Source organism: Salvelinus namaycush, chromosome 1, assembly GCF_016432855.1.
Source record: "Salvelinus namaycush isolate Seneca chromosome 1, SaNama_1.0, whole genome shotgun sequence".
NCBI lineage: Eukaryota > Metazoa > Chordata > Actinopteri > Salmoniformes > Salmonidae > Salvelinus > Salvelinus namaycush.
The window spans coordinates 16243296-16256961 of NC_052307.1; the positions used below are offsets into that span (position 1 = coordinate 16243296).

General features: G+C 45.5%; 1 protein-coding gene across 1 annotated transcript in view; it reads right to left on the reverse strand.

Moving 5' to 3' along the window:
• The window catches only part of LOC120050579 (cytosolic carboxypeptidase 1-like), a 41797-nt gene that overhangs the window by 17263 nt on the left and 10868 nt on the right, over positions 1-13666 (reverse strand). The window contains 12 exon segments of the mRNA XM_038997203.1: positions 11-633; positions 998-1114; positions 3095-3189; positions 3751-3789; positions 3903-4080; positions 4272-4474; positions 4673-4710; positions 4797-4890; positions 5126-5257; positions 5368-5514; positions 6017-6080; positions 8428-8495. Coding sequence (XP_038853131.1) covers positions 11-633; positions 998-1114; positions 3095-3189; positions 3751-3789; positions 3903-4080; positions 4272-4474; positions 4673-4710; positions 4797-4890; positions 5126-5257; positions 5368-5514; positions 6017-6080; positions 8428-8495 — 1798 coding nt within the window.

Here is a 13666-nt window from a genome sequence, read left to right on the forward strand (position 1 = left end):
GGGGTCTCACCTCTGCACGCCGTAGACCCTCTCCAGGATGTGTTCTCGGGAGGTGGGCGCCACGTGGCCAAAGTAGTCTGGGTAGGCCACCTCGGAAAACTGTGGCACAGAGCGTGTGCTCTTCACCATCTCCACGTACAGGTCAGGGTCGTGGAGCGGCAGGAGCAAGGCCGTGTCCGGCACATGCAGCACTGCCCCCTCGCCGCTCTCCTCCTCCTCAGCCCAGTCCTCCGCTGACATCTCCTCACCCTCTCCCCCCAGTCGGGCAGCCACGCCCCCAGCCAGTATTGGGGGCTGTCTATTGTGCTTGTTGACCCCTCCTCCGCCCTGAGGTCCAGCCCCATCCAGGGCCACCCGCTCCAGTCCCTGCACCAGCTCCTGCTCCAGCCCCGCCCCAGGGTGGGATCGGCTGTGGGTGTGGTCACCACAGCCATCTTGGTCCTTGGTGATGTTGATGGTGTCAAGGTCCAGGGCAGGGACTGGGGCCGGATGGGGGCACTCCCTCTGAAGGGGGGCAGCAGTGGGGGTTTTCGGGGGCATGGCCTGGGTGGTGGGAACGATGATTGGGCAGTGAGACTTGGGAGCTGCTGGGATGGCCGTCACACCTCTCTTTGGGTTGTCAAAGTTAAACACCTGCATAGACACAAAGGAAATTGGACTTCAGGCAGCTTTCTGATCACTTACCACAGTGTGGTCCCCAGGTTAAAAACACACTTCTGTAAGTTTTAAGATGGAATGTTGAAAATGTGGGGGGCAGGTAGCCTCGAAGTAATCGCGTTGGGCCAGGAACCAAAAGGTCACTGGTTCAATTCCCAATTGCTTCAGGGGCGCTGGACAATGGGGTCCCTGGCCATGACCCCACTCCCTGCAGGTGTCTCAGGGGGAGTTGCAAGAAACATTTCCATTACACACTAGTACAAGTGTATACCGGAAATATAAAAACATCCCCAAAAATACTATTATTAAACCAAAGACACAAAGGTGTACTGCGCATTACCTGGAAATCCTCTGAGAGCTCCATAAAAAATCTCTCATAGATCTTCAGCTCTTCAAACAGCCTGCTATGGGTCTCTTTGGGTCTCAGTTTATTGATGTCCGTTTCTACGTCATCATTCTGCAGAGGGGAAAACATCATCATCAAACACCTGAAAAAGCAGGAACAGGATCCCAATAGAAAACCCTGTATTAGATTATTTTTACTTCAAACCAGAGAGAGAAGAGAGGAAAGAGAGGAAAGAGAGAGGAGAGAGAGAGCAGCTGTGGTCAGTATATACAGTATATCACAAAAGTGAGTACACCCCTCACATTTTTCTAAATATTTGAGTATATCTTTTCATGTGACAACACTGAAGAAATGACACTTTGCTACAATGTAAAGTAGTGAGTGTACAGCTTGTATAACAGTGTAAATTTGCAGTCCCCTCAAAATAACTCAACACACAGCCATTAATGTCTAAACCGCTGGCAACAAAAGTGAGTACACCCCTAAGTGAAAATGTCCAAATTGGGCCCAATTAGCCATTTTCCCTCCCCCGGTGTCATGTGACTCGTTAGTGTTACAAGGTCTCAGGTGTGAATGGGGAGCAGGTGTGTTAAATTTGGTGTCATCGCTCTCACACTCCCTCATACTGACTGGTCACTGGAAGTTCAACATGGCACCTCATGGCAAAGAACTCTCTGAGGATCTGAAAAAAAGAATTGTTGCTCTACATAAAGATGGCCTGGGCTATAAGAAGATTGCCAAGACCCTGAAACTGAGCTGCAGCACGGTGGCCAAGACCATACAGCGGTTGAACTGGACAGGTTCCACTCAGAACAGGCCTCGCCATGGTCGACCAAAGAAGTTGAGTGCACGTGCTCAGCGTCATATCCAGAGGTTGTCTTTGGGAAATAGACGTATGAGTGCTGCCAGCATTTCTGCAGAGGTTGAAGGGGTGGGGGGTAAGCCTGTCAGTGCTCAGACCATACGCCGTACACTGCATCAAATTGGTCTGCATGGCTGTCGTCCCAGAAGGAAGCCTCTTCTAAAGATGATGCACAAGAAATCCCGCAAACAGTTTGCTGAAGACAAGCAGACTAAGGACATGGATTACTGGAACCATGTCCTGTGGTCTGATGAGACCAAGAAACTTATTTGGTTCAGATGGTGTCAAGCGTGTGTGGCGGCAACCAGGTGAGGAGTACAAAGACAAGTGTGTCTTGCCTACAGTCAAGCATGGTGGTGGGAGTGTCATGGTCTGGGGCTGCATGAGTGCTGCCGGCACTGGGGAGCTACAGTTCATTGAGGGAACCATGAATGCCAACATGTACTGTGACATACTGAAGCAGAGCATGATCCCCTCCCTTCAGAGACTGGGCCGCAGGGCAGTATTCCAACATGATAACGACCCCAAACACACCTCCAAGACGACCACTGCCTTGCTAAAGAAGCTGAGGATAAAGGTGATGGACTGGCCAAGCATGTCTCCAGACCTAAACCCTATTGAGCATCTGTGGGGCATCCTCAAACGGAAGGTGGAGGAGTGCAAGGTCTCTAACATCCACCAGCTCCGTTTCCAATTTGTAAGTCGCTCTGGATAAGAGCGTCTGCTAAATGACTTAAATGTAAATGTAATGTCGTCATGGAGGAGTGGAAGAGGACTCCAGTGGCAACCTGTGAAGCTCTGGTGAACTCCATGCCCAATAGGGTTAAGGCAGTGCTGGAAAATGATGGTGGCCACACAAAATATTGACACGTTGGGCCCAATTTGGACATTTTCACTTAGGGGTGTACTCACTTTTGTTGCCAGCGGTTTAGACATTAATGGCTGTGTGTTGAATTATTTTGAGGGGACAGCAAATTTACACTGTTATGCAAGCTGTACACTCACTACTTTACATTGTAGCAAAGTGTCATTTCTTCAGTGTTGTCACATGAAAAGGTATACTCATATTTACAAAAATGTGAAGGGTGTACTCACTTTTGATATACTGTATGTTTGCATATTACGTCTGTCAGTCTGGTCACTGCAGTGTAACCTTTCCTGTGGTCATTCTGCGGTCAGTCAAACAAGGTGCGGTTTAAATTAAAAGGCTGTGGTCATGGTCACTGTACCCCAGCGTGGCGGTCCTTCTCCTCCATCTCGTTCTCCGTGTCGGTCTCGGCCTCTGCATCCTCATTATTGTCGCTCTCGTCCACCACATCATCCACTGGCAAGCACACACAGGGAAACAGGCAGGGTTAGCATCAATTCCATTTCTAATCAGTCAAGCCAGGAAGTAAAACAGACATTAGTTTACTTTCAGTGTACTTCCTGAATTGAGCCCAAGATGAAGGCGTAACCTGACTGGTTACAGGGGGCAGCGTTTCCAAACAACAAAGACAATCTTAAGTCCATTAGTAAGCAAAGGATGAACAATGATCAATGCTTAGTTAAATAAAAATTTAAAATGCTAAAGATGATATTTATGATTTCTGGAAACTCACCCCTGATTGGTTGGTTGGATTGTGCACTAGAGAAAGGTGACTGTGAGAATAAGCAGCCAGGAGTGAGATGAGTGAGAGAGAGCGAGAGAGAGTGAGAGAGAGCTGGTGTCTTGATTGGCTTGTTGAGTGAGGTGACGTCAATGAACAACTAAGTAGTGTGAAAGTTCTCGAGTTACAGGTCCTTGATGTAGGACAGGGTGTATTATACTGTTAGCAGTGTGACAGACTGAGGAGTGTGAGTCAGTAGTGGTTAGGCTGCTGCTATTTATTGTGACAAGTCTTACCCCATGGGGGCTTGGTGTAGAACTGGTAAATGGGTCCTCCTGAAAGGGACGTGTGGAGCGTGAAAGTTAACTGTGTGCAATGACCATTGGGGTGATTTAAGTGGCTCGCAAGTATTGTGAGTGTAGAATGTGTGTCTGTGTGTGAGACTCACCCCCCAGTGGCTGGTTGTAGAGCTGAGCGACTGGCCCTCCTGCGGGTACACGAAGCAGCTGGTGGTGGAAGACACTCTTGATGGTGGACAGAGGGAGGCGGTTCTTGGGGAAGCACTTCCTCATGATGAGGCTGGAGGTGTTGATCAGAGGGTCCAGAGTCCTCACTGGCAGGCACTCCTAACAACAACACATCACCATCATTAATATTAATATTTACCATCATCACCACCATAATCATCCGTGTTGGTGTAATGTAAAAGGTGAGACTCAAGGTGAGGGTGTTGAAGACAGCATTGGGGATAAAGCTAGGAACATAGAGGGGGGCTGAGACTGAGCTCAGGTTTTGGTAATGTTGTCACCCTACTCACATTGGAGGTGTTATAGAGGATCCTCATCCCATCAGCGTCGATGAAGGCCTTGCGGCCCAGCTTGATGTTGGTGATGTTCTTCAGGCAGCCCAGGATGCCCTTGCGGATGAGTATGTGGCGGTGGCGCGTGTCGTTGCGGTGCCAATCCTGATAGATGTACAGCAGCACGGGCACATGGACCACCGCCCGCTGAGCGTTCGTCTCTGAGGGAGGGAGGGATGGAGAGAAGAAGGAGTGAGGAAGTGAGCAAGGGAAGGATGTAAGGAGAGAGGGGGAGGGAGAGAGAGGGAGACTGGTTGATAATAGCCACTGACAATAGCACTGTTATTGAAGAACCATGACAGGACATTGTCCTAAACACTGCAGAGCGAGAGAGCGGGGGAAGAGAGAGAGACACTTACTGGATTTGAGCAAGGCCCCCAGTGTGTCCAGGGATACTCTGTTGAGTAAAAGACAGTCAGAGAAAAGGGTCAAAAACAGCAGCACCCACACCATTCATCCTCAACACATACACACACCACTTACTTCAGCAGACTGGTGTTCTTTTTGCTGTAGGGTCCAATGATTTTGAACATGAGCTCCACCACTCCATTCTTCCCCAGGGACACAGCATTCACAGCTGAAGGCAAACAAACCTCAATGCCCTCAACAATACCACCAGAAAGTAGTTGGCTGTAGTTGAAGTCACACTACAATAGGCTGGGTTAGTAACTGTCAGATGTATGGTTCCTATGGCAACAGCAGGTTGGGTTAGTAACTGTCAGTCAGATGTATGGTTCCTATGGCAACATTAGGTTGGGTTAGTAACTGTCAGTCAGATGTATGGTTCCTACAGTATGTAAGGTCAGACTCACTGTTGGAGGAGTAGACCTGTAGAACCAGCAGACAGGGCAGCAGCAGCTTGTGGTTCTGTAGGTTTTGTTTGAGCAGGTTCACAGTGACGTTTAGAGCTCCGTTCAGACGGGCTTTCACACCAAACTTCCTGTCTGGAGAAAGACAGACGTGAAGGGGTGTACATGCTAAAACTGGTATGGATTTAGTTTATGGTAGAAGTTTGAATGACAATGTTGGGGCTCCTGGTACAGCGGTAGAGTACCTTTTGGTCCAACCTTGGCCAGGACTGAGTGGAGCTGCAGCATGAACTCCTCGCTAGGGGGAGACTCTTTACTGGCTCTGATGACCAGCTGCAGCAAGATGCCTGTGCCACCCTTGGACACAAACACACCAATCCTGCGACCCCCACCTGGGACAGAGAGACACACACACACACAAACACCTATTACTACAGCCCCCACAAATTGATCAATCACCATTTAAATTTTCACAAGTCAAATGATCCCCATCAGTTTCCACAAAATCAAGCTATCAGTTCAGCTGTTATTGAGCAGAGTTCACACAAACCATGTGACAAAATCTAGTCTGATCTCAACTGGATTCCATTGGTCTGGCAGTGTGACCGGGGAAAAAAAGACGAACAAAATCCTGTTTACATTTTTTTTTTAAGATTATTGATCAGTCTCAGATTTTGTGTGAACAGGTTCCAAATTTCTACAACCTGACAATCTACACCAGTTGAAATGAGTCTACATTTTCTCAGATGGTCTGCGTGAACTCAGCACCGCAGTCAAAACCTACCCAATCAAAGCACTGTTTCCACCCAAGACAATTGGCAAATCAGAGAGCAGGACACTCAAACAGAACACCGTTTGCCCCCATTATCCAATTACAGAGCGGTTACCACTTACCCACGGTTAACAGCTCATTCAGAATGTACAAAATGTTCAGGATAGTTTGCAGATCCTGTGTGTTCTATCAAAAACAGAGAGCATGCTGGGTATTACCAACACACTCAATAACACGTGAGCATGGACAAACACATTCGTACGTGCACACACAGACAGACAGCCATTCATGCACACACCACCAAATCTACGCATACACACAAACCTTCTCACTTAGGTTTCAGTCTCTACAAATAGGAATGGCTTTTCCCCAACTCATAAATTGATCTGTCATCAAGTAGTATATAAAGACATAGGGAGATATAACTAGACGGGGAGATTTAAAAGCCATTGGCAAAACCAAGTGTGTGCTATGTAAACTGTATTTCGGGAGGACAATTATTTCCAATACTTTTAGGATACCATGGCGTTGATAGTAGGGCTGGGCGATATGGCCAAAATATTATATCATGGTATTTAAAAAAAAAAATTGGCCAGTATTTTTAGTGGCAACACATACATTCTAAGTGATTTCAATGAGTCTTTCTCCATTCTGATTGTTTTATACTGTTCAATTCAACTTCAATCAAAACAAATTTCAGCACTTTTATCATTTCTGCATTTCCTGCACTCAATTGCAATGATGGAAAAAGTACCCAATTGTCATACTTGAGTAAAAGTAAAGATACGTTAATAGAAAATGACTCAAGTAAAAGTCACCCAGTAAAATACTACTTGAGTAAGAATCTAAAAGTATTTGGTTTTAAATAAACTTAAGTATCAGAAGTAAATGTAATTGATCAAATGTACTTAATTATCAAAAGTATAAATCATTTCAAATTCCTTATATTAAGCAAACCAGACGGCACAATGTTCTTGTTTTTTAAATTTACGAATAGCCAGGGGCACACTCCAACACTAAGACATAATTTATAAACAACGCATTTGTGTTTAGTGAGTCCTCAAGATCAGAGGCAGTAGATGACTAGGGATGTTCACTTGACAAGTGCGTGAATTGGACCATTTTCCTGTCCTGCTAAGCATTCAAAATGTAACGAGTACTTTTAGGTGTCAGGGGAAATGGTCCAATTCATGTAAAAAGTACAGTATTTTCTTTAGGAATGTAGTGAAGTAAAAGTTGTCAAAAATAAAAATAGTAAAGTACAGATACCAAAAAAAACAACTTAAGTAAAAATACTTTCAAGTACTACTTAAGTACTTTACACCACTGCTCAATTGAGATAACTTCCACACTGCCACGTAGGGCTGCACTATATGGGCAAATAATCTAGGACTTATTTTTAACCAAATGTTGCAATTGCAATTTGACTTGTGAATTAGAGCAAAACTATTGGAATCATGGAAATAGAATGACTATTCTAATTCTATAGTTAGAATATATAATAGTGGGCACTTTGAATACAGTGTTGTTTGAGACAATTAATTAAAATGCCAGGGAGGAGTAATTGTGACATGGTAAGAACTAAAGTGTTGATAAGTGTTTCCTAGGGGACCCTATAAGCTTTGGCTATAGTGCATGTTTTCTCTTAGCTACTTCATGTAGCTAACATATTCTTGCTTTGCATATTCCTCTCGATTTAGAAGACACTGTTGCACAAACATGCTGATTTAGGTATACACCATCACTGGTATTATCAGGCTGTATTAGCTAGCTACGTTTGCTCTTACTCAGTACATTTATTAGCTAGCTATTAGCATTAGCGGCTATCAATTAGCATCTCACAAGATTTAGGGCAACATGCTATGAAAAGACAAACTAGCTGTTTGCTGATGCAAGAAACACAAACAAATAGTGTCATTATAGAACGCTAGTGGATTTATATTAAGAAGCAAAGTGAAAACAGCATTGTTGTCATCAACATTGTTGCATGTGCTGCATTGATCATGCAGACTGAACGCAAGTGCCTTGTGGTTGAGAAACATCAAATGCACTCCTTGAGTGAAAGGGGGCATGGTTAGGTCTGTGTGGAAAGTGGCACGGAGAGAAAGAGCGGAGCGAGATGACTCAAGTAGCGAAATAAACTATAAAAATTGACATTACACATGGCGTATCACATTTAACAAACCAAACATTCAAATACCGTTACAGAAGGTAAAGTAAAAACCCATACCGCCCAGCCCTAGTTGATAGTTATTGTTATAAGTGAGTTGTACCCTTTTCACACGACTGAACCAAGCTGTACAGTACTGGCCTGGTTACGCATCCACCATACTTGCTGGACAAGTGCTAAAAAAGGCAAACTGAAAAGAAATTAATAACGCCAGCACAATATTCCTTGTGTTAGTCTCCTTATTCCCTCTCCTTATTATGTTGTGGTATTGTATAGTAGCAAAATATGGAGTTAAATTAGTGACATGTGAGCTCGATTTTTGGCACTAACTTAACTCTATAGTGGAATGCGGCGGGAACTCACCTCCAAAGTCGCCAGGATAACCTCCATGCCACTGGAGCCCTTGGACATGATCTCCTTCCGTGTCTTCTCTGTAACACAAAGAGGGACCTTAGTTACATTACATTTCCCTCCACTATGTTAGCGTTTACAAATAGGCTACTGTAGTACAAGTAATCATCATCATCATCATCATCATCATCATGCTGGCCTTTTTACCATGCCATTTCTTAATCAAATATCAGAGTTCATGTGAAAGTGAGTAGTAGTGTATAAGCAAAGATAAAAATAACATTCAGTGCCTTCGGTGCCTTATTCAGACCACTTTACTTTTTCCACATTTTGTTATGTTACAGCCTTATTCTAAAATGTATTAAATCGTTTTTTCCCCCTCATCAATCTACACACAAGACCCCATAATGTCAAAGCAAGAACAGGTTTTTAGAAATTTGTGCAAATATATATATATATATATTTTTTTTAAATAAACCTAAATAGACCCTTTACTCAGTACTTTGTTGAAGCACCTTTGGCAGCGATTACAGCCTCAAGTTCTTGGGTATAACGCTACAAGCTTTGGCACACCTGTATTTGGGGAGTTTCTCCCATTCTTCTCTGCAGATCCTCTCAAGCTTGGTCAGGTGGGATGGGGCGCATCGATGCACAACTATTTTCAGGTCTCTCCAGAGACGTTTGATCAGGTTCAAGTCCGGGCTCTGGCTGGTCCACCCAAAGACATTCAGACACTTGTCCCGAAGCCACTCCTGCATGGTATTGGCTGTGTGCTTAGGGTCAATGTCCTGTTGGAAGGTGAACCTTCGCCCCAGTCTGAGGTCGTCTGTACTTTGCACTGTTCATCTTTCCCTCAATCCTGACTAGTCTCCCAGTCCCGCCGCTGAAAAACATCCCCACAGCATGTTGCTGCCACCACCATGCTTCACCATAGGGATGGTATTGGCCAGGTGATGAGCGGTGCCTGGTTTCCTCCAGACGTGGCGCTTCGCATTCAGGCCAAAGAGTTCAATCTTGGTTTCATCAGACCAGAGAATCTTGTTTCTCATGGTCTGAGAGTCCTTTACGTGCCTTTTTTTTCACGGAATCGTGGCTGATGACATGGATATTCAGCTAGCAGGATATACGCTGCACTGGCTAGATAGAACAGCACACTCCGGTAAGACAAGGGGGGAGGGTCTGTGCATATTTGTAAACAGCTTGTGCATGAAATCTAAGGAAGTCTCTCGATTTTTCTCACCTGAAGTAGAGCATCTTATGATAAACTGTAGACCACACTATTTGCCAATTGAGTTTTCATCTATACTTTTCGTGGCTGTTTATTTACCACCACAGACAAATGCTGGCACTAAGACTGCACTCAGTCAGCTGTATAAGGAAATAAGCAAACCGCTCACCCAGAGGCGGCGCTCCTAGTGGCCGGGGAATTGAATGCAGGGAAACTTAAATCAGTTTTACCTAATTTCTATCAACATGTTAAAATGAGCAACCAGAGGAGAAAAAAATTCTAGATCACCTGTACTCCACACACAGAGACGCGTACAAAGCTCTCCCTCGCCCTCCATTTTGTAAATCTGACCACAATTCTATCCTCCTGATTCCTGCTTACAAGCAAAAATTCAAGCAGGAAGCGCCAATGACTCGGTCTATAAACAAGTGGTCAGATGAAGCAGATGCTAAACTACAGGACTGTTTTGCTATCACAGACTGGAACATGTTCCAGGATTCTTCAGATTACATTGAGGAGTACACCACATCAATCACTGGCTTTATCAATAAGTGCATTGAGGACGTCGTCCCCACAGTGACTGTACATATATACCCCAACCAGAAGCCATGGATTACAGGCAACATTCTCACTGAGCTAAAGGGTAGAGCTTCAACTTTCAAGGTGCGGGACTCTAACCCGGAAGCTTATAAGATATCCTGCTAAGCCCTCCGACAAACCATCAAACAGGCAAAGCGCCAATACGGGGCTAAGATTGAATCGTACTACACCGGCTCTGACGCTCGTCTTATGTGGCGGGGCTTGCAAACTATTACAGACTACAAAAGGGAAGCACAGCCGCGAGCTGCCCAGTGACACGAGCCTACCAGACGAGCTAAATCACTTCTATGCTCGCTTCGAGGCAAGCAACACTGAGGCATGTGTAACCGATGTGAAATGGCTAGCTAGTTAGCGGTGGTGCGCGCTAATAGCGTTTCAAATCGGTGACGTCACTCGCTTTGAGACCTTGAAGTAGTGGTTCCCCTTGCTCTGCAAGGGCCGCGGCTTTTGTGGAGCGATGGGTAACGATGCTTCGTGGGTGACTGTTGTTGATGTGTGCTGAGGGTCCCTGGTTCGCGCCCGGGGCGAGGGGACGGACTAAAGTTAAACTGTTACACATGCATGAGAGCATCAGCTGTTCCGGATGACTGTGTGATCACGCTCTCAGTAGCCGACATGAGTAAGACCTTTAAACAGGTCAACATTCACAAGGCCCCGGGGCCAGACGGATTACCAGGACGTGTGCTCCGGGCATGTGTTGACCAACTGGCAGGTGTCTTCACTGACATTTTCAACATGTCCCTGATTGAGTCTGTAATACCAACATGTTTCAAGCAGACCACCATAGTGTTCTTGGGCACAGGGACTAAGGCAACCTGCCTAAATGACTACAGACCCGTAGCACTCACGTCCGTAGCCATGAAGTGCTTTGAAAGGCTGGTAATGGCTCACATCAACACCATTATCCCAGAAACCCTAGACCCACTCCAATTTGCATACCGCCCAAACAGATCCAGAAATTATGCAATCTCTATTGCACTCCACACTGCCCGTTCCCACCTGCACAAAAGGAACACCAACGTGAGAATGCTATTCATTGACTACAGCTCAGCGTTCAACACCATAGTACCCTCAAAGCTCATCACTAAGCTAAGGATCCTGGGACTAAACACCTCCCTCTGCAACTGGATCCTGGACTTCCTGACGGGTCCTGACCTATCCCTCAACGTAACCATGACTAAGGAGATGATTGTGGACTACAGGAAACGCCCCCATTCTCATCAACGGGGCTGTAGTGGAACAGGTTGAGAGCTTCAAGTTCCCTGGCGTCCACATCACCAACAAACTAGAATGGGCCAAACACACCAAGACAGTCGTAAAGAGGGCACGACAATGCCTATTCCCCCTTGGGAAACTAAAAAGATTTGGCATCGGTCCACAGAAGGTTCTACAGGGCATACAGCCCAGTACATCACTGGGGCTAAGCTGCCTGCCATCCAGGACCTCTAAACCAGGCGGTGTCAGAGGAAGAACCTAAAAATTGTCAGACCCCACCCACTCCAGTCATAGACTGTTCTTTCTACTACCGCATGGCAAGCGGTACCGGAGCGCCAAGTCTAGGACCAAAAGGCTTCTCAACAGCTTTTACCCGCAAGCCATAAGACTCCTGAAGAGGTAATCAAATGGCTACCTGGACTATTTGCATTGTGTGTGTGTCCCCCCAACCCCTCTACACTGCTGCTACTCTCTGTTTACCATATATGCATAGTCACTAACTATACATTAGTCTACATACTACATCAATTAGCTCGACTAACCGGTGCCCCCACACATTGGCTACCCAGACTATCTGCATTGTGTCCCGCCACCCACCAATCCCTCTTTTACGCTACTGCTACTCTCTGTTTATCATATATGCATAGTCAATTTAACCATACCTACATGTACATACTACCTCAATTAGCACGCCTGTACATAGCCTCGCTACTATATATAGCCTCGCTACTGTTATTATTCACTGTCTTTTTACTGTTGTTTTTTATTTCCTTACTTATCTATTGTTGTTCACCAAATACCTATTTTTTACTTAAAAATTGCACTGTGGTTAGGGCCTGTAAATAAGCATTTCACTGTAAGGTGAACACCGGTTGTACACCTACACCTGTTGTATTCGGCGCACGTGATAAACTTTGATTTGGTCAAACTCCAAGCGGGCTGTCATGTGCCTTTTACTGAGGAGTGGCTTCCGTCTGGCCACTCTATCATAAAGGCCTGATTAGTGAAGTGCTGCAGGGATGGTTGTCCTTCTAGAAGGTTCTCCCATCTCCACAGAAGAGCTCTGTCAGAGTGACCATCGGGTACTTGGTAACCTCCCTGACCAAGGCCCTTCTCCCCCGATTGCTCAGTTTGGACAAGCGGCCAGCTCTAGGAAGAGTCTTGGTGGTTCCAAACTTCTTACATTTAAGAATGATGGGAGGACACTGTGCTTGGGGACCTTCAATGCTGCAGACATTTTTTGGTACCCTTCCTCAGTTCTGTGCCTCGACACAATCCTGTCTCGGACCTCTACGGACAATTGCTTTGACCTCATGCCTTGGTTTTTGCTCTGACAGGCACTGTCAACTGTGGGACCTTATATAGACAGGTGTGTGCCTTTCCAAATCATGTCCAATCAAAAGAATTTACCACAGGTGGACTCCAATCAAGTTGTAGAAACATCTCAAGGATGATCAATGGAAACAGGATGCACCTGAGCTCAATTTTGAGTCTCATAGCAAAGGGTCTGAATACTTATGTAAATAAGGTATCTTTTAAACCTGTTTTCACTTTGTCATTATGGGGTATTGTGTGTAGATTGATGAAGTAAAATATGAATGTAATCCATTTTAGAATAAGGCTGTAACGTAACAAATTAAGCAATATTTTCCTCCCCAATGATGGGTTGAAGTCAAACCTATGCCTCTGCCTGCCATAGATTCTCTCTGAAACACTAACCACACAGATGGACAAGACACTCCAGCATCCTTTCCGTGACGGCTCCTCAACAATTTGTAAAAATACTAGCGGGGTCTCACTCACACACAAAAAAACCAACGGCGCAAAAACTCATTTGTGTGCCCCAATGTATACCCTCCGGCGTAGAAACCTACAGAAATAACAGAAAGTCTAGGAACGCAAACAAAATAAGGCCTATAAAACTCAGTCAACAGCACCCAGGGCAGCTCATATCCCATCAAATAGAGTCACACCACCCGGACCAATAAATGGTTGATGGAGCGGACCTTATGAACACCAGGATGAATGGGAATATGGAGATAAAGTGTGAAACATCCCCCCTCTGATTTATAGGCTCATAAATAAAGCACACGTCACAAATCAGGTTTCAGCACTGGGGCAGCCAACATGTGCATACACAGACCAGACGTACACCCACACAGACTCCCTGGTGCATAATTCAGCTTCACAAGACCCGGTCCAGTCTCT